Genomic DNA, 23,786 nt, shown 5'->3' on the forward strand with positions numbered 1-23,786 from the left:
AAGCTGATCAGGCCTGCTGTATCAATGATCAGGCCCCAGTATGAGCCAGCTGCTCTAGAACTTAGTAATTATGAAGAGATATTGATGGTAGCAAGTCAGCTGCCTAATGAATTCTGATATTGATCCACTGGCCGTGCCTTTTGACAATGACCCTCCCGTCCCCCAGCCCTCATTCAATAGCAATACAATGGGCTCCAGCTGTGAAATCAGCTGAGCTGTATCAGCAAAATCCTCTCTCTACGCATAGGCAAATTTGATGTCATTAGACATTTTTACAGAAAAGCAAAGGAATTGTATTATCACATGTGGGAAAACTAGGGTTAGGGTTAGGTGCTACGTCGACTTGGTACATGCTGGCATGTCTAACCCCAACCCTAATCTTAACCCTAACCCTAACCCTATACCCCTAGCCCTAACCCTAACCATAGCACCCTAGCACCTAACCCTAGTTTTCCCACATGTACCATATTCCCACATGTACCGTAACATATACACTGGAATACAAAATAAATAATTTGTTTCGTCCTGCTTCATGGTCTCCATACATTTCCAAAAACGACATATATATACACAGATTATTACTGACTTATATTACATTATGATAACCTACACCCTTTGTTAAGATTTTGAACTACAACTGTCAGGAACCTTTCGCCTTAAACATCCAGTCAAATGAGATAGTGTGCAACGTAATTATATATTGATTAGAGCTGGCCATTGATTTAACAATTCCAGCCTCCCCTCAAGTCAAGGCCCATGACCAATGGTCAGGATAATGGTGTCCCATAATCTTAATCATAATCGTATTCATTAATTTAGTAATGCTCTCTCTATTTCTCAACGGTCAATTCAGGTGAAATCTGCCAATTTATTTGAAAGTGAAGTTAAAGAAAAATGTCCTATATCAATAAATATCATAAAATGATTTCTAAATAAACATATTGCATTATCGAGTGGACATATGAAGAGAAGTTAAGAAGGTATGGGCTATGTTTGTGTTAATATTGAGAAATCTACCCTACCCTGCAACAACATGCTTTTAAAAGCTGCCTTCAATTAATTAGTGGTTGTGCATCCTGGAGAATATGCTCAAACATTTCAACCATCATCTATTCAGGATACATTTATCTATTCAGCATACATTTTCACTGGTCTGTATATAGTGTAGCTCACAGATCACAGTGAATGTCAAAACAACAGGTCACCAATATTACCACCAAACTAACAGTAATCTTTAGCGTTCACACATTCAAAAAGCGTCCTCCATTGTCCTGTATTTTCTGGTCAAATATGGTGACTCATGTAGGCGAGTGGCAGAGTGTGGAGGTGGAGGGGACCACAGGGTCCACATGGCTAAAGGTCAAGCTGCAAGACCATGATCAATAAACTGAAGGTCATTACCATATTATGAATATCTGAGGTCCTGGGAAAGGACGACCAGGACCAACAGACTCTCCTCTCATTGGTCAGAAAATGGGTCTGGGGGAGGAGGCCCCTCCCCCAGTGACCTCAAACACCCAGGGCTGAACACTGAAAGGCTGACTTGACCTCTGACCTTGGTGGAGGGGGATGACCCCAGTTCTGCCATATTGTCAATGCAGGGGGACAATCGGAAGAATATCTAAAAAGGAAGACATGTTTTATGTAATTGCTGAAATAAGGAAGTGAGAGAATGGTGGTATTGCACATGTTTGCTGTATCTAGCCATGGGGATAAACAGAAAGCATATTGGCCCCAATTCAATCAACTGCAGATAATCAGATGTCAGGATAAGGCAACAACATGATTCTTCTTGTGTGGTGAATGTGTGGACACATGTTCGAAAACAACTCAATGTTTACACTGTCAAACTGAAACAAATGTTAAGTCCTGTATCAAATGTAACATTATTTTTCATGGCACAATAATGCAATATCATTATGCATATTCTTTCTTTTATTAATGTTTTTAGGGCATTTCTGCTTTATTGGGATAGAGACAGTAGAGATTGACAGGAAGGATGGGTGAGAGAGAGAGGGGGGGATGACATGCAGGTTATGTCGATGGTCAGAATCGAACCAGGGACGTTGCAATGATATGGCATGCTAGTGTGCTACGCCGCTTACAGTTTTTTACGTTCGCTAAGTCCCAAACTGTGACTCTGTGACACAGATTTTTACATTGCTGCTTTCACACAAAATGCATTCAATGACCACATTCTCCAAAATCCATAACACTTCTCTCATTCAAACTCCCCCACAACTGCAAAACACTATGTATTTGCAACACATTTTTCCAGTTAACACACCGTGTTCAAAACTGTGAAGAACACATTCAAAACAGAATGATTTGGTGCAATTTTGCAGTAATCATATTTCTATCATATATGACCGAAAGCTCACAATAAACTGTTTTTTTGCACAGTGTTTGAGTGTGCAGATGCTGTTATTTTGCACTCTATTGATACTCTTCAGTTCCAGAACCTCAGCAAAGTCTGATAACGGATGAGCGGTGGTATTTTCACTATTTGCAGTAATCATATTGAAATGTCTAGAAAATATTAGCAGAATATATACAATGAAATGAAATAAACTAGATGCATTGCCAGGGAAGACATTAGATGTGACCAGATGCAGACCAGAGGGTGGACCAAAACCCTCAGGAGTGAGACATTTTTGGTTTGCATTTTCCACTTTATTTTCTACTTTTCATTTTACACAAGTGTACTTTGAGGTAAATGTACCATAACTTACTTCCTGCAAAGATACAAAAAAAAAAAAAAACACTAAAGGATAGAAGCAAATTGCGGCGTTTCTGATTCATTCTTGTTGCCTAATACTTTACAGTTTTACAGTCAACTATTCTGTCTATGATTACTATAAATCAAACCATTCTTATAATGAAATATGAATTATTGTGAAAATCATTCAAACTATGTAATGCTCCCTGTTGTTAGTGTTTTGTAAGTCAGAATGTTATGAATGACAGTGTATGCTTCTGAGTGAACACTGTTGCCAGTGTGTGGTTGAACGAGCTTCTTTTGAGACATGAATGAAGTGATTGGCCAACATGAGTGTTACGAATGCAGACTGTATGAAGAGTTGTGACTCTGTGACTTCAGTATTGAACACTGCGACCGTAAAAAACTGTAAGCGCCTGCATATCCTTTTTGTATATTGTTGTAAGTCGCTTTGGAGAAAGGTGTCTACTAAATGCAAAAAATGCAAATACTAGCCTACATCAATGAGTTTACCACAATAATGTGAGGAATAAGGCAACAATGAGGCAGATTCTTTAAAAAAGTTTATTGGCTTTTAAAACCACTTTAAAAATCTCACCAGTGAGTACTTTCCATTGAAAAAAGAAACATTAACGCGTTTGCAATATCAACAAGCTACTGTACATTAAGCAGTACACCAGACAACAACACAGAGGAAGGTTCTTCTACTGGTCTAAATGGACAAGATAGTCAAACAGAGTTGGTACTGGGTCAATCAGAAGTACAGATTCAGAGTCACTGCTTGATGGAGCTCCTGTACGTCTAAAGAGAGGTGCATTTTCCTTCATTCAAATATCAGTGCCTTATTTAATGCCAAAAATTGAGAAAAATAATGTTGACAACTTTCTTCACAAAATGCATTTTTGCAAATAAAATTAAAAAATAAAATTAAAAAAAGTTACATCATCAGAACAGTCATTAACAAAAGATACAGAACAATATTAACTTAAAGATTAAGTAAACAGCACACAATGAAAGTAACTCAAGTAACTAGCACTGCCAGTCTGGCTAACAGAACCCGCCCTGATCACAGCAGACAGTAACTAGCACTGCCAGTCTGGTTAACAGAACCCGCCCTGATCACAGCAGACAGTAACTAGCACTGCCAGTCTGGTTAACAGAACCGCCCTGATCACAGCAGACAGTAACTAGCACTGCCAGTCTGGTTAACAGAACCGCCCTGATCACAGCAGACAGTAACTAGCACTGCCAGTCTGGTTAACAGAACCCGCCCTGATCACAGCAGACAGTAACTAGCACTGCCAGTCTGGCTAACAGAACCCGCCCTGATCACAGCAGACAGTCTGGTTAACAGAACCCGCCCTGATCACAGCAGACAGTAACTAGCACTGCCAGTCTGGCTAACAGAACCCGCCCTGATCACAGCAGACAGTCTGGTTAACAGAACCCGCCCTGATCACAGCAGACAGTAACTAGCACTGCCAGTCTGGTGAACAGAACCCGCCCTGATCACAGCAGACAGTAACTAGCACTGCCAGTCTGGTTAACAGAACCCGCCCTGATCACAGCAGACAGTAACTAGCACTGCCAGTCTGGTTAACAGAACCCGCCCTGATCACAGCAGACAGTAACTAGCACTGCCAGTCTGGTGAACAGAACCCGCCCTGATCACAGCAGACAGTAACTAGCACTGCCAGTCTGGTTAACAGAACCCGCCCTGATCACAGCAGACAGTAACTAGCACTGACAGTCTGGTTAACAGAACCCGCCCTGATCACAGCAGACAGTAACTAGCACTGCCAGTCTGGTTAACAGAACCCGCCCTGATCACAGCAGACAGTAACTAGCGCTGCCAGTCTGGTTAACAGACCCCGCCCTGATCACAGCAGACAGTAACTAGCACTGCCAGTCTGGTTAACAGAACCCGCCCTGATCACAGCAGACAGTAACTAGCACTGCCAGTCTGGTTAACAGAACCCGCCCTGATCACAGCAGACAGTAACTAGCACTGCCAGTCTGGTTAACAGAACCCGCCCTGATCACAGCAGACAGTAACTAGCACTGCCAGTCTGGTTAACAGAACCCGCCCTGATCACAGCAGACAGTAACTAGCACTGCCAGTCTGGTTAACAGAACCCGCCCTGATCACAGCAGACAGTAACTAGCTCTGCCAGTCTGGTTAACAGAACCCGCCCTGATCACAGCAGACAGTAACTAGCACTGCCAGTCTGGTTAACAGAACCCGCCCTGATCACAGCAGACAGTAACTAGCTCTGCCAGTCTGGTGAACAGAACCCGCCCTGATCACAGCAGACAGTAACTAGCACTGCCAGTCTGGTTAACAGAACCCGCCCTGATCACAGCAGACAGTAACTAGCACTGCCAGTCTGGTTAACAGAACCCGCCCTGATCACAGCAGACAGTCTGGTTAACAGACCCCGCCCTGATCACAGCAGACAGTCTGGTTAACAGACCCCGCCCTGATCACAGCAGACAGTAACTAGCACTGCCAGTCTGGTTAACAGAACCCGCCCTGATCACAGCAGACAGTAACTAGCACTGCCAGTCTGGTTAACAGAACCCGCCCTGATCACAGCAGACAGTAGCCCTGCCAGTCTGGTTAACAGAACCCGCCCTGATCACAGCAGACAGTAACTAGCACTGCCAGTCTGGTTAACAGAACCCGCCCTGATCACAGCAGACAGTAGCCCTGCCAGTCTGGTTAACAGACCCGCCCTGATCACAGCAGACAGTAACTAGCACTGCCAGTCTGGTTAACAGAACCCGCCCTGATCACAGCAGCCAGTCTGGTTAACAGAACCCGCCCTGATCACAGCAGACAGTGACTAGCACTGCCAGTCTGGTTAACAGAACCCGCCCTGATCACAGCAGACAGTCTGGTTAACAGAACCCGCCCTGATCACAGCAGACAGTAACTAGCACTGCCAGTCTGGTGAACAGACCCCGCCCTGATCACAGCAGACAGTCTGGTTAACAGAACCCGCCCTGATCACAGCAGACAGTCTGGTTAACAGACCCCGCCCTGATCACAGCAGACAGTCTGGTTAACAGAACCCGCCCTGATCACAGCAGACAGTCTGGTTAACAGAACCCGCCCTGATCACAGCAGACAGTAACTAGCACTGCCAGTCTGGTTAACAGAACCCGCCCTGATCACAGCAGACAGTCTGGGTAACAGAACCCGCCCTGATCACAGCAGACAGTCTGGGTAACAGAACCCACCCTGATCACAGCAGACAGTAAGTAGCACTGCCAGTCTGGTTAACAGAACCCGCCCTGATCACAGCAGACAGTCTGGTTAACAGAACCCGCCCTGATCACAGCAGACTGTCTGGGTAACAGAACCCGCCCTGATCACAGCAGACAGTCTGGTTAACAGAACCCGCCCTGATCACAGCAGACAGTCTGGTGAACAGAACCCGCCCTGATCACAGCAGACAGTCTGGTTAACAGACCCCGCCCTGATCACAGCAGACAGTCTGGTTAACAGACCCCGCCCTGATCACAGCAGACAGTCTGGCTAACAGAACCCGCCCTGATCACAGCAGACAGTCTGGTTAACAGACCCCGCCCTGATCACAGCAGACAGTCTGGTTAACAGAACCCGCCCTGATCACAGCAGACAGTCTGGTTAACAGACCCCGCCCTGATCACAGCAGACAGTGGTTACCAAGAATACAAAGTACAATAGAAATCATCACACATGCACGCGTACAATCATTTATCAACAGAATGAAGCATGTAGGTTTTTAAAAGGTCATCTTAACGTTTTTTTATCCTCAACGCTTTATATTCTCATGTATGAGAATGAGTAAGAATGCGTATCTCACTGAGATTAATGCACATTTTGCTACAAGACAATTATATAGTCATTTTCCGACAATTCTTTTTAATTTTTCCTTTCTTATCTCGTCATAAAAAATATTTTTTTTGCGGGCTTCCATCATTACATTTGTCCATAAGGATGTGACAAAACCACGTCATAGAAATTTAGTGCAATAACATGAACCTCCAAAGTTTGTTGAAACATGAACCATAGAATTTCCAGTGTCTGATGAAAGGTTCTGAGCACAATGTTTGTCACAGAAATGTTTGCAACCAGCTAATATATCACAACTTTTTTTTCTCAATAAACCATGCTATTGTTCTCGCTCAAAGCACACATCACTTCTGCAACTGCAGAGACCTATTATCTTACATCAGCAAGCGAGACCAAACAGACAGCATTACTTTTACAATACATCGAGCCAGAAATGTAACACACAACATACAGTATCTTGCCGACTATAGTTATCTGTTTAGCGGTTTTTTTCTTTTTAAATGGCACATAGACTTAGTTAGAATTATGGCCATAATATAGTGTCTTGATACATCAAATTTCTATGTATCTATCCTATTTACAAATGGGAGCTTAAACATGACTTTTACAACAATAACAATAGCCAAAATTCAAGCAAGAATCCTACTATATCACATACCTGGCTAGCAGTGATGATTTCAACATGCTTTCTCGTCCATGGTTACCTATGCAACACAGGACGTCGACCATTTCACAAATTTACATACTGTACATAGATTTTTGCAGCTTCATCATTTTCTTCTTCAAATGCAATAAAACTCTTAACAGTTATTGTACCTGCAAGGCTGCCTGTTTCCCTTCATTGATAATAGTCACTAGGAGTGTATGGATGATCAACCCCATGTATAACAATCTCTAACAATAATTCAACAGCTCTTCTTTGGTATGGAAATAAGGCTGGATCTCCAGAAAGACAATAATCACAATTCGTCTCTTGATGACATCATCAAAATCCAGAACAAAATCTTGCAATGCAGCCTCTAGCCGTCAATGAAATATTGAGCCATCTCCATACCAATGATATTCTTATTCATCCTGGGAGTCAAACATGCTAACACCCCTTCTCTTCTCGCTAAAAAGTGTGCCGGTCGGACATGTTTTTTTCATAAAACGATGGCGTCAAATTATTCTCAATCTAACAACTGATAATAAGGGCACACACAGTGTGATTTATATACAGTATGCATGCATAACACTGCCAAATAAAAAAAGAATAAGAAATAGGCTTAAGTATTGAAAAGATTATCAGAGTATCAGCTGCCTTGATATGATGAAGCTCTGTATGGTTCCGGAGATCTCTGCAGATTCGATACGCTATATACAGTCTCTCTAAAGATGGCGTAAGGCCTTGGACTTTGGAAATAAGGCAGCCAAGTTGTCGCTTCCCTTCCGTGTCTTTGTTTTTAATGACCTAATTATAGCAAATCCTTCTCCTCCCTTTACAAAATATTGAACAGTACAAGTAGTATAGGCTTTGAGAAGATGTCTCTCTTGAACATCGATCAAACATGAACCAATATTCCACTGATTTGGTATATGATAATGAATGGATGAAAACAATGTCTTAATTCAGCACCTGGTAGCACTGGTTGCTACCCTTTGAGTTGTTCTGATATGGCAGGCAGATGTACTACATACAGGTCATGTGCCCACACTATAATCCCAATATTGTGTTTCCATTTGGATGAACTTGAGTTCAGCACACTTAAACAGGATACAACAGCATACATTTTTTGGTGAATTCATTTTTGATTGTTTTAGTTTTTTGTCTGTGCCAAATTTCCTACATCAACACGTTCATAAAGTGATTTCTGAATAAACATATTGCATTATTGAGTTGACATATTGAGTTGACATAAAGAAGATATGGTTTAACTTTGTGTTCATATCTTGGGGGAAATCTACCATTTGCAACAGCATGCTTTTATGCTGCCTTCAATGAATCACTTGGAATGAACACATTTTGATTCCAGAGGAAGGAGAGCTACAGTGGTAATGTATTGTGATTAAGGTTGCTTAATGACAAAAGAGACAAACAATTAAAAACGTCAGTAGGAGACAGATTTTCTGGTTAGGCTGGCACTTTTCACTGGACAAATGGCCAAGTCCAGACATTTCCCAACAAACAATAATAAAAAACATAGATATACACAGACATAACAAATAAAAAGACATGAAACAGAAATATAAATACTTTAAAAAATAAAATAAAAGATAACATTAGCCCAACATCTCCACCGTAGTAGGCTGGTCTTTGCTTTCCAGCCAATCGAAACCAGAGTTCACAGTATCACTGCATATCTGCTGAAACAGAGGGTCGTTCTTCAGTTCTTCCAGTGTCGAGTCCTCGTATTGTTCCTGCTGCTGGTTGGGGTCAAACAGCAGGTTCGTGTCCAACGTGTTAAGGTCAGTGATGCTACTGGACAGTTCCGAGGTCAGTCTGATGTCGTTGGTGAAGTCAGACGCCACAGCGTTGAGCTCTGAGGCCACCTGACCGACCAGCTGAGAGCTGGGGTTCAGGCCGTCGTCGTCCCCCAACAGGTCCTTAACAGTGTTGTTGAAGTCCAGCTGCTGTTGCTCCTCCTCCTCGTCCTGCTGCTGCTGCTGCTGTGTGCTCCGGAGAAGCAGCTGGGACTGGTCCTGGGGCTGGAGCTGGAGTTGGAGCGGGTCCTGGGCCTGGAGCTGGAGTTGGGCCTGGGGTTGGAGTTGGAGCTGGGGTTGGAGTTGGAGCTGAACCTGGGGTTGGAGCTGAGACTGGGGTTGGAGTTGGAGTTGGAGCTGGAGCTGGGGTTGGAGTTGCAGCTGGAGCTGGAGCTGGGGTTGGAGGTGGAGCTGCAGCTGGAGCTGGGCCTGGGGTTGGAGCTGCAGCTGCTGGCCCTGGCCCGTGTCCTCCTGAAGAAGCTGCTGCTGCTGCTGCTGCTGCTCACCAGAGCCTGATTGTGCTTGGCTGTCCCCAGCGGAGAAGCTCACAGGCTCCCCGCTGGGGCTGGTGAGATAGCCGTGCTGCTGGAGCTCATAGGCGGCCGGGCTAGAGCTGAGGGGAAGCTGAGTCTGGTGGGTGGCCCCTCCTCCTCCACCGAAACCCGGCGTGGTCTCCAGGATCTGGGTGAGGTTCATGCGGGCCGTGTAATTGGAGGGGAGGTTGTTGACGCCCAGGCCCCGCACGGCGTCGTCCCCTTCCGAGTCCATCTTGCTCAGCAGGACGTTGGTGATTTTGGCGGTGTTGCTCTGGCCTTGCGCCGGCATCATCTCTGCACTCTGCATCATGACGTTGAGGGGCACCGATTGGCTGCGCTGGACCATGCTGTGGACGGTGACCGTCTGGCTGTTGGAGAGGATGCTGAGCACCTCCGCGGTCATAGGGGAGTTGAAGGGGGACACCACGGTTCTGGTGGTGGTGGGGGTGGTGGTGGTGGTGGCGGAGGCGGTGGGTGGCTGCCCTGTGTTCCCGCTGGAGTTCCTCTGACGCACGGCGGGGCTGACGCTGCGGCAGCGGAAAGTCCCGGCCGCTGAGGAGCCGGTGGTCTTGTTGTCCAGCGGAGCCGGGACGGCGAAGCTCTCCTGCTTCGTGGGGGTGGTGGTCGTCACCGGTTGCTGCTGCTGCTGTTGCACCGGAGAGATGGGGGTCAGGCGACCGAAGTGAGCGTCCTGTCTGGACTGGGACTGGAAAGACTGGCCGGGGATCGCGAAGGCGTGCGGCTTACGGAAGTGGTCGTCCACCAGGTCTTGGTAGCTGGGCAGGATGCCGATGCCCTGGCTGGAGATGGACAAGGGGCTGCTAGTGGTGCTGTTGTAGCGGTTGTTGATCCACTCCAGCTTGGCCTTGTCGGGGTGCGTGGCCATGGGCCTCTGCATGGGCTTGACGGGGCTGCTGGAGACGATGCTGCCGTCGTTGTAGCCGGTCAGGCTGGAGTTGATGGGGGTGAAGGAGAAGGGGTTCCTGCAGTCCACGGGACTAGGGGGGACGCTGCTGCTGCAGTTGGACAGGGGGGTGCTGATGGGCGTGTGGCGGCCCATGAGACCGTCCACGGGGGTGATCGGGGCCATGCGGGAGCAGGGGCTCTCCCGGGTCATACCGTGGCCCCCTAGCATCATCTCAGAGGTGGGGGTGGGCGTAGGGGTCGGCGTCGGGGTAGGGGTGGGCGTCTGGACGGGGGTGGTGCTGCTATGGGAAGAGTGGTAGAAGGAGTTCCCTCCCTGGTGAGTGTTGAGGATGGGGCCCTGAGGCCCAGAAGACTGGGCCGCCATGGACATGTCGACACAGCTACTGAACAAGGGCTGCAGGCCCTTCAGCTTCATCTGCTCCTCCATCTGGACCAGCTCCTCCACTATGCTGTCCTGGGTCATGTCGTCGTCGTTGAACGGGAAATAGTCCATGTTGGGCTGGGAGCCTGCAAAGTCCACGATGTCCTGGTGGAGGGAGAGCTGGACGGAGGGCTCGGGAGTCTGAGACATCATGGGGAGTTGGTCGGTGGAGGCTTGCTTGTGGTCCTCGGATATCTGCTGAGCAAAGGCCTGCTTCTGGAGCTCCTCAAGCTGCCCCTCCTCCCATATTGTGCTCTTCAGGTCACCCATCACAGAGACCTCGTGTGCCCCTGAGTTGGCTGGTATGGTGGCACAAGGGTCTCCTGTGATCTGCTGCATTAAGGTCTGGTCAGAGGTGGTGCTACCAGGGGCTGCACTGTTGTTGTTGTTGTTGCTGCTGCTGCTGCTGGTGGTGTCAGTGCTAAGAGAGGAGGGGGGCTCATGTTTCACCTGCAAGGCCTGTGGTTTCACAACAGTCTGGGAGCTCTCAGTGTTCAAGATGGGCGTGTCCGAGAGGGATAAGATCTGGGAGGGCACTACGGAGGAGGCGGGTTTCACAGTCACTTTGCAGGGAGCGCTCTCCGGTCTGGCAGGGGTGCCGGGTCTGGGGATCCTCTTCCCTGCGGTGCTGACTCCAGGTTTGGCGTTGTCAACGACCACAGGCTGCTGAGATATGAACACCCTCTTCACCGGGATCACGTGGGGCTCCAGGCCCGGGCCTGTGCGCTTCCGGGGGCTTTTGCCACCTGGGCAAGGGTCCTTGGACACCAGGGTAACAGCTTGGGAGCCATTGGACGACGTGATGACGTTAGCGTGCTGATTGGCAACAGTCAGATACAAAGTACCAATGTTGTTATTGCTGTCCTGAGTCCCGGCTGCGGCTGCGGCGGCCATGGGAGGGGACGTGGAGTCGCTTTTGGTCCTGGCCACTCTGTCGGGTCCTGGGGAGCACTTGACGAGGAGGCTGGGCTCGCTGGCGGCCCTGTACTTGGTGGCCCTCTCTGCCATGGCCCCGACGGTGGACTCCTGCAGGGTGCTCTGTTTCTCTGCGCCGGGGGCGGGGTTATTGTCAGTCATGGCCTCGGACGCCGCTTTCGCATCGTTGGTGGGGGTCGGGGTGGAGCGTGGGGCGCCAGGCCTCACTGCAGGAGATTGGGGGGTGGCGGGGGGGTGAGGGTGCTCCTCCGGAGGAGCGGCTGCGCTCACTCCTGCCGAGACGGGCCTCAGGACTGTGCTGTTACTGGTGCTGCTGGGGGCCAGGGAGATGGCCGTCATCTTGACCACGTTGACGGAGCTGATGTGCTGGTTGATGGTCTTGATGGGGCTGTTGGTGATGAGCAGGGTGGGGGGCGAGCGCAGGGTGATGGCGCCGGTGGTGGACGGCTTGGGCAGGATCTGGGGGTACCGGTGCCGTGCCAGGCGGTCGCCCACGGGGCTGGCAGAGATATTCTGGGGAGTTTTAGGGGACTGTTTGATAGACTGAGTGACGACCTGGAAGTTGACAGGCAACACTTTACCTTCTCCACAGGGGCTGGGCGAGGTCATCAACTGCCTGCTTCTCTGTACCTATGGGGAGAAGAACAGTGTGGCCAAATCAGATTGTTGGAGTTTGTTATTATTATTATTATTATTATTATTATTATTATTATTATTATTATTATTATTATAGGACTGGTTTCACTAGGCTTCAGCCTAGTCCCTAGCCTTGTCTGTGAAACCGGCCCCTAAAGAAATATCTGATTGATATTTAATTTGGATGTTTGTCTCTTCTAGTCCATTTTGAATCACTTTTCTCTGCAATGCCTCTGATAAAGTGCTCCAAAACTCACAGAAATGTTGAAAAAAATAAATAAAACCATCTTACACAGAGACGGCGTTAGTCTAAATCATCATCATCGTTGGAGTTTCTAAAGTAAGATCAGTAGTATCTAGGGTTACCGTGATGGGGCTGGAGACGGCTGCTACCATGATGCCTATGGTGGGCTGGGAGGAGAGCATGGCGGGACTGCCACAGGGGATGGTGGGGCCGGGGGTGCTCACTTCCACCCTCCTGGTCTGGGCCTCGCTGGGCAGGGGCGAGTGGAGCTTCTGCTCCTGCTGCTTCTTCTGGATCTTCCGCTGCAGCTGCTGCTTGGCGTCGATGGAGGGCGAGGGGAGGGTCTTTACCGGCTGGAAGGAGTTGGCTTCAGCCGTGGGCACAAACGCAGACGTCGGGGTCGGTGTCTTCATTCCTGAAGAGGTAAGAGTGGTTCGTAGGATTATGTATACAGATTAAAATATTACCAGGGAAACAGTATTTAAAATTGTTTAATCTAGATTAGAATGATCCGAATTCCTTTTTGGTATCCAGGATCAGATCGAGCTAACTCGTTTCCCCTAAACTACTTGAAATCGGTTAGATAGATCCATCATCATGGATAGCAAAAAAAGAATCGGCATCATTCTGATCTAGATTAAACATTTTGAAATACTGGGCCCTTGATTACACTTTTCGTGTCTTTGAGAGAATTTCGACCAAAATATGAATATGTGGTGACACCCAACCAACTGAGAAATGGTATAAAATAAAGTCAAAATGATTCCTTCCCAAACCATCTCTAAGAGGCTTGTTCAGAAGCAAGTTAGCTCCCACCACAGCAGTCCATCCTCTGCCATTCAGGACCTCTACTGTGAGAGGTGCAAGAGGAAGACTGGAAAGATCATTTCACTAGGGCAGTTATGGCTGTATGCGGTGTACGTGACGACAAAGACGTCGATATCTGCCACTACCTGTGGGTGTTCCCGTCATAACAGTGAGGGCTGCCATAGACTTGGTGCCGATGTAGTGGCTGTTGAGCAGGAAGCGTGCCAGGTCCTCCACGTGGTCAAACTGCCGGCTCAGGACCTTCTGAGCCCACTCACACACAAGGCCACAGGCCGCTGACCGCATCTCGTCCTCGGCGCTGGGAGACTGACTGGACGGCTCCATCAACTCACACTAGAGAGAAGTCGTTTAAAAGACACTTTTATCCAAAGCGACTTACTATAGGTACAGGGTTCCCACACCTTCTGAAACAACAAATTCAAGCACCTTTCAAGGACTTTCAAGACTCAATTCCCTCAAATTCAAGGACCCAACACGACATCGTTTGAGACAGATCTAGATTAGAATGTATATAATAGGAACTATCCGCTCACAGACAACAATTAAAAAGAGAGGCTTGAATCTGTGAACACTAGATGGTCTCTTGCCATCTCTACCACAGCACAGCAAAACAATATATTGTGAAATATGTGTACATTTAGCAATACAGAGACTTATTTACTAGTTGACGACTGAAGTAAAACATTTTTTTATATAGATATTGTTTTTAGAGAGAGAGAGAGAGAGAGAGAGAGAGAGAGAGAGAGAGAGAGAGAGAGAGAGAGAGAGAGAGAGAGAGAGAGAGAGAGAGAGAGGGGAATTCATGCACTTTCAATGACCCATGTCTATTTTCAAAAACTTTTAAGACCTTGATTTTTTCCCCTCAAATTCACAAACAAAGGATTTCAAGGACCCGTAAGAACCCTGCTTACAAGAGGTACCTTTGTCGGAGTAAGTGAATCAACTAGACATCAGTTGTCTTAAGTAAAACCTTTGATAAGAAAACTGTGCTAGATGAAACCTGCCTGGGTTACTAAGGGGATCTGGCTGTTTCCAGTCACATGACTTGGCATCTACAGTTCAAGTTTGAATAAAAGAAAAGAAAAGGAAACTTACCCCATCACCTGATTTTTGTAAGTCCAGGTTGGGCAAAGATGGCATATGTACAAATGCTTTCTTCCTCAATCCACTATAACAGTATGTGAGATGTGGTTAAGGTTTAAAACAGAATCTGTTAAGACTTTTTTATACATGTTTTTTTAGGACATTTAGGCTTTTATTGGGATAGAGACAGTAGTTTGACAGGAAGGATGGGTGAGAGAGAGAGGAGGATAGAGACAGTAGAGATTGACAGGAAGGATGGGTGAGAGAGAGAGGAGGATAGAGACAGTAGAGTTTGACAGGAAGGATGGGTGAGAGAGAGAGGAGGATAGAGACAGTAGAGTTTGACAGGAAGGATGGGTGAGAGAGAGAGGAGGATAGAGACAGTAGAGTTTGACAGGAAGGATGGGTGAGAGAGAGAGGAGGATAGAGACAGTAGAGTAGGGCTGCCACGATTAGTCGACTAGTCGCGACGACGTCAATTACCAAAATCGTCGCCGACATATTCGTTTTTTTTCTTCTTTTTCTTCCCTGAAGCTGCCACTGGCTAGCGTCTCCCAGTGTCTTTGATGTACATGCGCAGTGTCGGTCATCCGGGGCACACGTGACATCCGCGGAAAAACAAACAGAGAGAAATGTCTTCCCGTCCTCGTACGTCTAAAGTGTGGGAGCATTTCAACCACAACGTTGAAAAAAAGAATGTAAAATATACAATTTGCAAAGCTGAACTCGCTTATCATGGCAGCACGTCTATGATGCTCGAGCATCTCAAAAGGAAGCACGTTGTGGCAGATGACGAGGAAGACGATGGCTCGTCTCGGTAAGCTAGTTAGCTTGTTATTGGCTAACGATATCGTTACGTTAAAAGCCTTCTTACATTATTTTACGTTATGTGCTGTAACGTTGTCATCAAAGCGATACTTATCAAATAGCTAAAAATGTTGTCTTAACGTTACAGTGCTAAGAAGGCGCATTCTACTATGGAAAGCAAAACTTTTGTACTCTGTACAAGTATTTATTTTTGTTTTTGTATTCTTTTGGTTGCCTAGTGCCTAGCCTACCTCATTTTACTCAGCAGTTTGCACCCTCTACTACTCTTTACATTACATTACATGCAAGTGATGCCAGAAATAAATCTGCAAAGTTCATTAAAATATCTATTTCTGAGTGAACAATCATTTTAATTGTCTTTATTTTTAGTTAGCACATGCCTACAACAACAACTAACAACTTCAAGCTACATTTAGAAGCTGATTTAGAAGATGATAGCTAAATAAGAGCGATTGAGTAATTGTGCGATAAGCTGTAATTTATGATCCGATTAGTCGACTAATCGTTAAAATAATCGGTGACTAGTCGACTATGAAAATAATCGTTTGTGGCAGCCCTACAGTAGAGTTTGACAGGAAGGATGGGTGAGAGAGAGAGGAGGATAGAGACAGTAGAGTTTGACAGGAAGGATGGGTGAGAGAGAGAGGAGGATAGAGACAGTAGAGTTTGACAGGAAGGATGGGTGAGAGAGAGAGGAGGATAGAGACAGTAGAGATTGACAGGAAGGATGGGTGAGAGAGAGAGGAGAACCAGAATCTGTTAACACTGTATATTACGTTGCCTCTATACCTGTGTAGTAACACTGTTGTAACTGTAGTAAGTAGCAGACACACACGGACAGACAGACACACACACACACACACACACACACACACACACACACACACACAGTCTGAAACAATGACAACGTGATTAAAAGGATATTTGGATTTTCCTCTCATGCCAAGTCGACGAGCCTTCATGTTGGGAAAGACATTTTTCATGATCTTCCCAAAGTCTGCTGCACTCAGTGGATGGTAGTTGAGATTGTCACAATAGCTCCTGAAAATGTTATATATACAGTCCATATGAAGTTCACTACCACAACACAGTCTGTACATGATTTGGATTGACAATCTGCATTGCACTGAAAATCTAAGTACTGAAATTTGAGATGGTTTGGAACACTCAAAAACGGTCCGTCTAATCAAACAAGTGTAGATCACTATACCAGCCCACCTGTCAACACACACACACACACACACACACACACACATTAGATACATACACACACACACACAAGATAGGGCTGGATACTCACTTGTACTCGTCGTACACCTCTTGCTTTGGGAGGGAGGTCTCTGGGTGCTCTTCTAGATGGTTCCGTATCCAGTTGAATGCATACATTTGCTGTGTCCGGCTCGATGACATGGAACTCTGGTCACTGAAATGGTACATAAGAAACAAACTTAATGAAGAGAACATTTCTTCAACTGATTTGATTGTCCTTGAAAGGAGGAACTCTCGTACCATAATCCAGGGGTGGAGCATCTCTGGTTCTCAGTCCTGATGTGCAGTGGTGATGAGCAGACATGGGGAAACAAAACAAAAACAGAAAACATCAAAAATCAATTATTACCACAGTAGCCTCGCTTAACCTTTATCTTTTCAATCTTTACGTTTTAATGTCCGCCCTAGACGAGTTTCTTCCCTCACATGCACTTTTTTTTTTAAACTTAATTATTTGATTATTTCACGCCAATGTGTGTGAATAATTAAATAAATAACACAAATCGATTCATAATGATAACCATATAAGTTGCGATTGTGTTCTTAATATAAGCATGGGAGGCATTAATGACCAACAATGTCCAAAATCATTTCTATCAGAAGCCATAAACTAAAATCACAACACAGACAACAGTGTCAGTGTTGATAGGTGAGAGTTATTACTGGTTAATTACTAGTTTAGTGGTTAATTACTAGTTTAGTGGTTAATTACTAGTTGGCATGTGTATTTTGTCAAACTGCTTCTATTTTTGTTTCTTCTAAATGCTCAGAGAAAGAAACATACAAAGGTAATGAAACCCAGTTAAAGGATTGTGGAGGCAAGAACGTACCTTTTATCATTGCCATTAGTAGGACCAGAAGGCAACTTAAGGTAGAGGTAGAGTTTTTCAATGTCTGTAAACTTCTCAACATCTTGCTGTAAAAAACATTAAGAGAGAGGAAGAAAAGAGGCAAGAAGATTAGTGATAGAAACATACAATGAATCAGGTCGGCTATTAGGCTACCTAATAACTGACACTCGGCTGGTCTCCCGGACACAGATAGTCCCAGGTTAAAATGCATCTTCAATGGAGATTTGCAATTTAAATTGTTAGTGGTCTGGGGGTGGTCCAGTGGTCTAGCACTGCGGTCTACAGTGCACACTTATGCCCATGTTGGCATGGGTTCAAATCCCTGCTGACATGCCCTCTCTCCCCCTTACTTTCCTGTCTGTCTTCACTATATCTGTCCAATAAAAAGAAAAATATGACTCAGAAAAAATAACATGATGTTATTTAGTCCGGGACTAGGCTTAATCTGTGTCCAGGAAAGTGGCCATTAAAAACATAGGCTAATCATTGGCTTGGACCTCGCAAAGTGAGTCACAGTCACATTTTAACATTAATGAACTAATTTAATTTGATTACAAAACATTTAAAAAACAGTGACGGGGCAAGTCAATATGATGAAACGTTGTCTGTTTTGTGAATAAATCACCACAGGAGTATACCAGAGTTGGAGATTTGTCTCCCCTGTTAGTCAATACCACACATTTCTGGTAGGACAATCCACACCTGCTACATGTAAAATGATTCAGGACTAAAAAGCACACTTTGCACAAGACAATGTAATGCACGCTCATGTAGTGATTAACTGTTTCATCTCTTTGGGAATAAGCCTGAATGTTTAAATTGCAGAAGGGCGTTGTTGAGCCTCCAGAGTAATGGAATGTGTACCATCACAAAACAAACAATATGTTAAAAGACACGCAGTAGAGGTTAAGCTAGTTGTAGTTAACTCCGTCTGAACCGTTTTTTATATGTTATGTTATGTCATTCAATGCAGCTACACGTGAACAATTGAAGAAAGCTTTTCTACTGTTGTCAGTTGCTATGTAAATTAAAACACCTACACATGTACTGTATGCTGGTGGAGGTAGAAACCGGAGGACGGGCTCATTGCAATGCATGGGATAGAATACATTGTGCCATACTAGTGGCACACTGGCAACATGCCTTTTCACTATGGACTCCACCCCATCTGCTTTCCAATTGGTTTCTAAGAATGGATTCATCTCACCTCTTCCTTTTCTATTTGTCTCTTTGTTGCTAGGGGAACGGATACTTATGAATGAGGTGAGAGTTGTCAGCCAATGAGCAGTGAATAAAAAAAGCAATTTACTAGATTCCTACCTACCAGCATGCAGGGCCCTAGCCCTAGCTGTCTTTTCCTGGCAAGAAAGTAGCTAGGACTCAACCATCCTTCTATGATGACTGGCACAAAAGCAATTAGCCTATACATATTCATGGAGTCATTGTATGCGTAGAGTAGGGCTGCACGATTTGGGGGGGAAAATCGAATTGCGATTATTTGGACAGATATCGCGATTGCGATTAATTTGCGTTTTTTTTTTTTTTTAAATAGCAAAAAAAAAATAAAGGAAGTTTTTGTAAAGTGTGGCCATATCTCCGGCTAGGAAGGTCGTATCAACGTGCAGTTTGTTTGTACGTCTTCAGGGGACTTAGAGGCTCCCTCCTCTAGCACCCCCACAGCCCGAGCTACGAGTGAAAGAACTAAACTTACATTGGGTTGCTTTAAAGTTGGGTTGCTTTAAAATCAAGCTTCAGATTAAAACATGTGATGGAGCATTACTAACCTGACTCAGGTGGTTTGTTTCACACAACCATCTAGGAAAGCTTCATTGGAAGCTGTTTGGAAAAGGGCAGGTACTTTCAAAAAATACGATGCGATGTTGTTGGTGTGCGTTCATTGACGTTGACGTTCATTGACGTTCACGTTCATTGTTGACGTTCATTGTTGACGTTCATTGACGTTGACGTTCATTGACGTTGAATCCGACGCGCTGTATGACGTATCCCATACGGGTAGTGGTGGTCTAGTGAGTTGGACTTGTGATCGGAAGGTTGTGTGAGTTCAAATCCCGCCTGAAACCACACCACTACTAGTGTGCCCTTGAGTAAGGCACTTAGCCCTCAGTTACTCCAGGGGGAATGTCCCTGTAATTCGTAATTGTAAATCGCTTTGGATTAAAAGCGTCTGCTAAATAGCAAAATAAAACCAAAAAACGGAAAAAAAAATCGCAGGCAAATCGCAGGCTTTGCGATTAGCTAATCGCATCATTTCAAATCGCGATTTCGATTTAAAATCGATTAATCGTGCAGCCCTAGCGTAGAGGCAAACAAGCAAATAGTGGGCTTGTTACCGGGTTGAGACATGGCACATGACATGGTGGCGCAACCTTATCAGCCAAACACCACACGACATGTGACAGGATGAACCGTTTGACGTGACGACATGCACGTAATGTTGAGTTTAACTACACAGGGAAGCCAATGATAGACACAGTCTTTTAAAAATGATTTACATACATGTTGACCGTAAAAGGTTATTTAGGTTAGTCTACCATTCAGAATATGGGCATATTATTCAATTAAGCAAATTGACTCAACCTTCCAAAAACATTGGTGGTTTTACACCGGTGTATTTCCATGCATGCAAATAAGAAATAAATGCTTAACCCACAGATGAAAACAAATGCAATGTTGTAATCATTCCTCTTTTCATGGATGACACTTGCTAGTCATAAGTACTGTTTAAAGCATTGTTTAGGTCCCCTTCATTCCACAGAAGAAGGCTAATAATAATACATTTTATTTATGGGCGCCTTTCAAGGCTCTCAAGGACACCTTACAAGACAGTTTAAAACCACATATCAAAACATTAAAATCAACAAAGCAAAATGAGATTAAAAAAAACACCAAAATCAGATAAAACAACTAACAAAATACAGGAGATCAAACCAAGTAAGCCATTGTGAAAAGGTGTGTTTTAAGACTGGATTTGAAAGTGGTGAGTGTGTCAATAGTGCGTATGTTAGGTGGCAGAGAGTTCCAGGCGGGGAGCAGAGCGGCTGAAGGCTCTAGATCCCATAGTAGTCAGGCGGGCAGAAGGGATGACAAGTTGGTTGGCAGAGGAGGATCTGAGACTACGGGAGGGAGTGTGAGTGAGAAGGAGTTCAGAGAGGTATGAAGGTGCTAGGTTATGGAGAGCCTTAAAGGTGAGAAGGTGAGAATCTTAAAATGAATACGGAATTTGATGGGGAGCCAGTGTAGTTGTTGGAGAACTGGAGTGATATGGTCAATGGAGTTCTGGTGATAATGCGTGCAGCTGAGTTCTGAGGCTAAGGCTCATCTTCCTGATCAGAATCCCATTGGCGACCAAACTGGGCCAAAACCGAACTGACCCTAAACACAACCAAACCCTAACAAAATCTGAACCACTTTGGAAATTCTACATTGGTTTGATGATCAGATGTGTCCCCTTAGCTTCTCACCTGAAGGAGGCTTAAATGCATGTCACTCAAGACTGTCTGGTATTCAATCTCCGCAAATTCTCCCATCAGTCTCCCCCCTCCTTCGCACCCATCACTGGCTGCCAGTAGCAGTGTGCATCAGATTCAAGACCCTGGTGCTGGTCGCAAAGGGAACTACCCGCAAGAGATGGTCAGACCCTAAACCCCTGCCAGGTCACTGCACTCTTCCACCTGGGCTGGCTCCCTGGTACCACCGCCTTTACGAAGACCCGTCTCCTCAGGCTACATCTTAATTGTCCCTCCTAAAGACCTCCTCATCCCCCTGTACAGTTTCCCTACTAGAAATAATTTTTTTAAAGAAAGCAATTCTTCGTTCTTCTAGCATTGTAACTGCCAATGGCCATTGGTCATAACATAGATTTCTTTTTCTTACGATGACTAATGGATAATTGATTCACTTACTTAGACAAATGTATTTGTTGTAAGTCGCTTTGGATAAAGGCGTCTGCTAAATGCCCAAAATGTAAAAAGTCACAAAAAAACTAAAGAATATGGGGTACCTCTGCATCACACAAGGGGGAGGGAGAAAGCTAATACTCTCGCCATCTGTAATCTGATCAAACTATGTACAAGTTGATACAGAAATGACTGCCTTTTTCTACATAAACACACACTGGTCAGCATCTATATTAATAATAATAATAATTACTCACCAATATGTTGTCCACTTTTGATTGTACAGATTTGCTACAATGAGAGAGAGAGAGAGAGAGAGATGAATATGGTAACACAAACATCCACACATCTAGACTAACATGAGCAGCCTAACATCAGGTGATCACAAACCATCAAAGACAACCATAGACGGTGTGTCATACATAGTTAATACTGTAGCATATACTCCTGTAATAACGATGCTTATGAAGATGAGTATCATCACCCATCTATCAAAAAAAAATAACTCCAGGCTTCCGTCTTTATGGTTTATGTGTGTTATGTTCAAATGTGTGAATTGCTCAACCTTCCCCTGAACTGTTGCAAGAATAACATTGGCCTGATTGTCCTAAAAACATATGATAGTATTGCACTGATGCATGGGCTCTAAATGCTACAGGCTCGGGTGCATTTCGCAGGGGCCTCCATTGCTTTTACAAGCCAACTACAAAACACAACCAGCCATTGCCTGGAGGGACTCACACAGTCACACACATACCTAGTGGCTGGATCTGCCTTGATTGACCTGATTGACAGCTGTCATGCACTGACTCTAGCTGGCGCGAGCGTCATAGAGCTAAACAGACAGTGCCGCAAGGTTAGTGGAACAGCTATGCAATGCATGCATCTCAATGAATGTCAGACATGGGGGGGGTTTATGAGTTGACATTCATTTCCATAGCCCTTAGTTCCTGTCTGGGTTAACGAAACTCCGGCTGAACCCTGACAGTCAGTAAAACGTTATGACACAAATAGCACACCTAGCTTGCATATGCATATGCATTTCCCACATGCTTAGCTATCCATGCATTGATTTTAATCTCCATAGTTTATGACCTTAATAAGCAAATTAACGAGCGAAAATCAAATGAGGGTGTGCGCGAGCTGTCATCGTTTCTGCTGTGCAGCAAGCGGCCACGAGCTAATTGTGCAGCTAGCTACAGCTAGCTGGAGTGGACTGTGTGTGTGTGTGTGTGTGTGTGTGTGTGTGTGTGTGTGTGTGTGTGTGTGTGTGTGTGTGTGTGTGTGTGTGCGTGCGCGCGTGCGTGTGCGCGTGTGTGCGCGTGTGCATTGCATTGGGCCAATGCATCATCTTACCAAATTGAATTCTTTATTTTGCACTGCAATGCATTGGCCTCAGGCCCCTGAAGTCCTGGTACTAGCGTGGGGAGCGAGCCTAACCCCGAGTTGGGTCTCTGATGCTGCTGACCAGGTGGTTGTTGATCATCAGCCATCATCGCGATGGTGTTCTTGGAGGAGGAGGAGGAGGAGGGGAGGAGGTGGTGGGGTATGGAGCTTTAACAAGCAGGCCTCATCCTGGATGTACCTTGAGAGAGAGAGCCTCTCCGCCTGTGCATTGCACCCGGACCCACCGTTTGGATGAGCAGTCTTGGTTTGCAATAACCCCCTTAGCTAGGTCAACATGCACGATCCACGATCAACCATGCATGGCTATTGCATGACTATGCATTGACACTTGAGATGTAAGAAAAGAAAACAAACCAGGTCCAGGGATGCAAAAGGCATCTCGCAGAGCAGAGGACTCCACCACTGCCGCACACAGCACGCCTGCTGCAGCCAGCCACGAGAGGCGCACGCGCACTGGTGTTGATGGAATGAAGCTGCAATAATAATAATATGAAAAGTCAAAAAAATTGAAGATAAGTGTTTTGATCATAATGGTAAGAGGATAGGAATAGTACGTTTTTATCTAACTTTACATGAGCAAAGTCTATGAGATCTAGCCACACCAACATGTGTTTACTTAGTTGAAGTCTCTCTCTCCCTCTCTCTTTCAAGTGTGGAGTATAATCAAAAATGAATTACAGAAGTCAATTTGTTGTCATGATTTTTTTGTGTATATTTCGCATAGGAATTCCGAAATTCGTGGTCAAAGTCAAGAGATTTTTTACTGGTGCAATACTGCCATCTTGTGGGCTGAAATATCCTCATAGTACTCACGCTTAACACATATCCTTGATATTGAGAACTGAGAACTTTAGTGATTGTACAGTGTATTATTTACCTTTAC

At 45.3% G+C, this 23,786-nt stretch overlaps 1 protein-coding gene across 1 annotated transcript; it reads right to left on the reverse strand.

Moving 5' to 3' along the window:
• Positions 1-8,819: 8,819 nt before the first annotated feature.
• Positions 8,820-22,989, reverse strand: rfx7b (regulatory factor X7b; the record flags this gene model as incomplete). Its single annotated transcript, XM_080545244.1, has 10 exons — positions 8,820-12,470; positions 12,843-13,135; positions 13,674-13,881; positions 14,644-14,716; positions 16,345-16,500; positions 16,760-16,882; positions 16,969-17,004; positions 17,559-17,644; positions 21,754-21,787; positions 22,853-22,989. 10 exons carry the CDS (start codon positions 22,987-22,989, stop codon positions 8,820-8,822), a joined length of 4,797 nt encoding a protein of 1,598 aa, XP_080401370.1.
• Between the last annotated feature and the right edge of the window lie 797 nt (positions 22,990-23,786).

Source organism: Nansenia antarctica (assembly GCF_963989245.1).
Source record: "Nansenia antarctica genome assembly, chromosome: 14".
Classification (NCBI taxonomy): Eukaryota; Metazoa; Chordata; class Actinopteri; order Argentiniformes; family Microstomatidae; genus Nansenia; species Nansenia antarctica.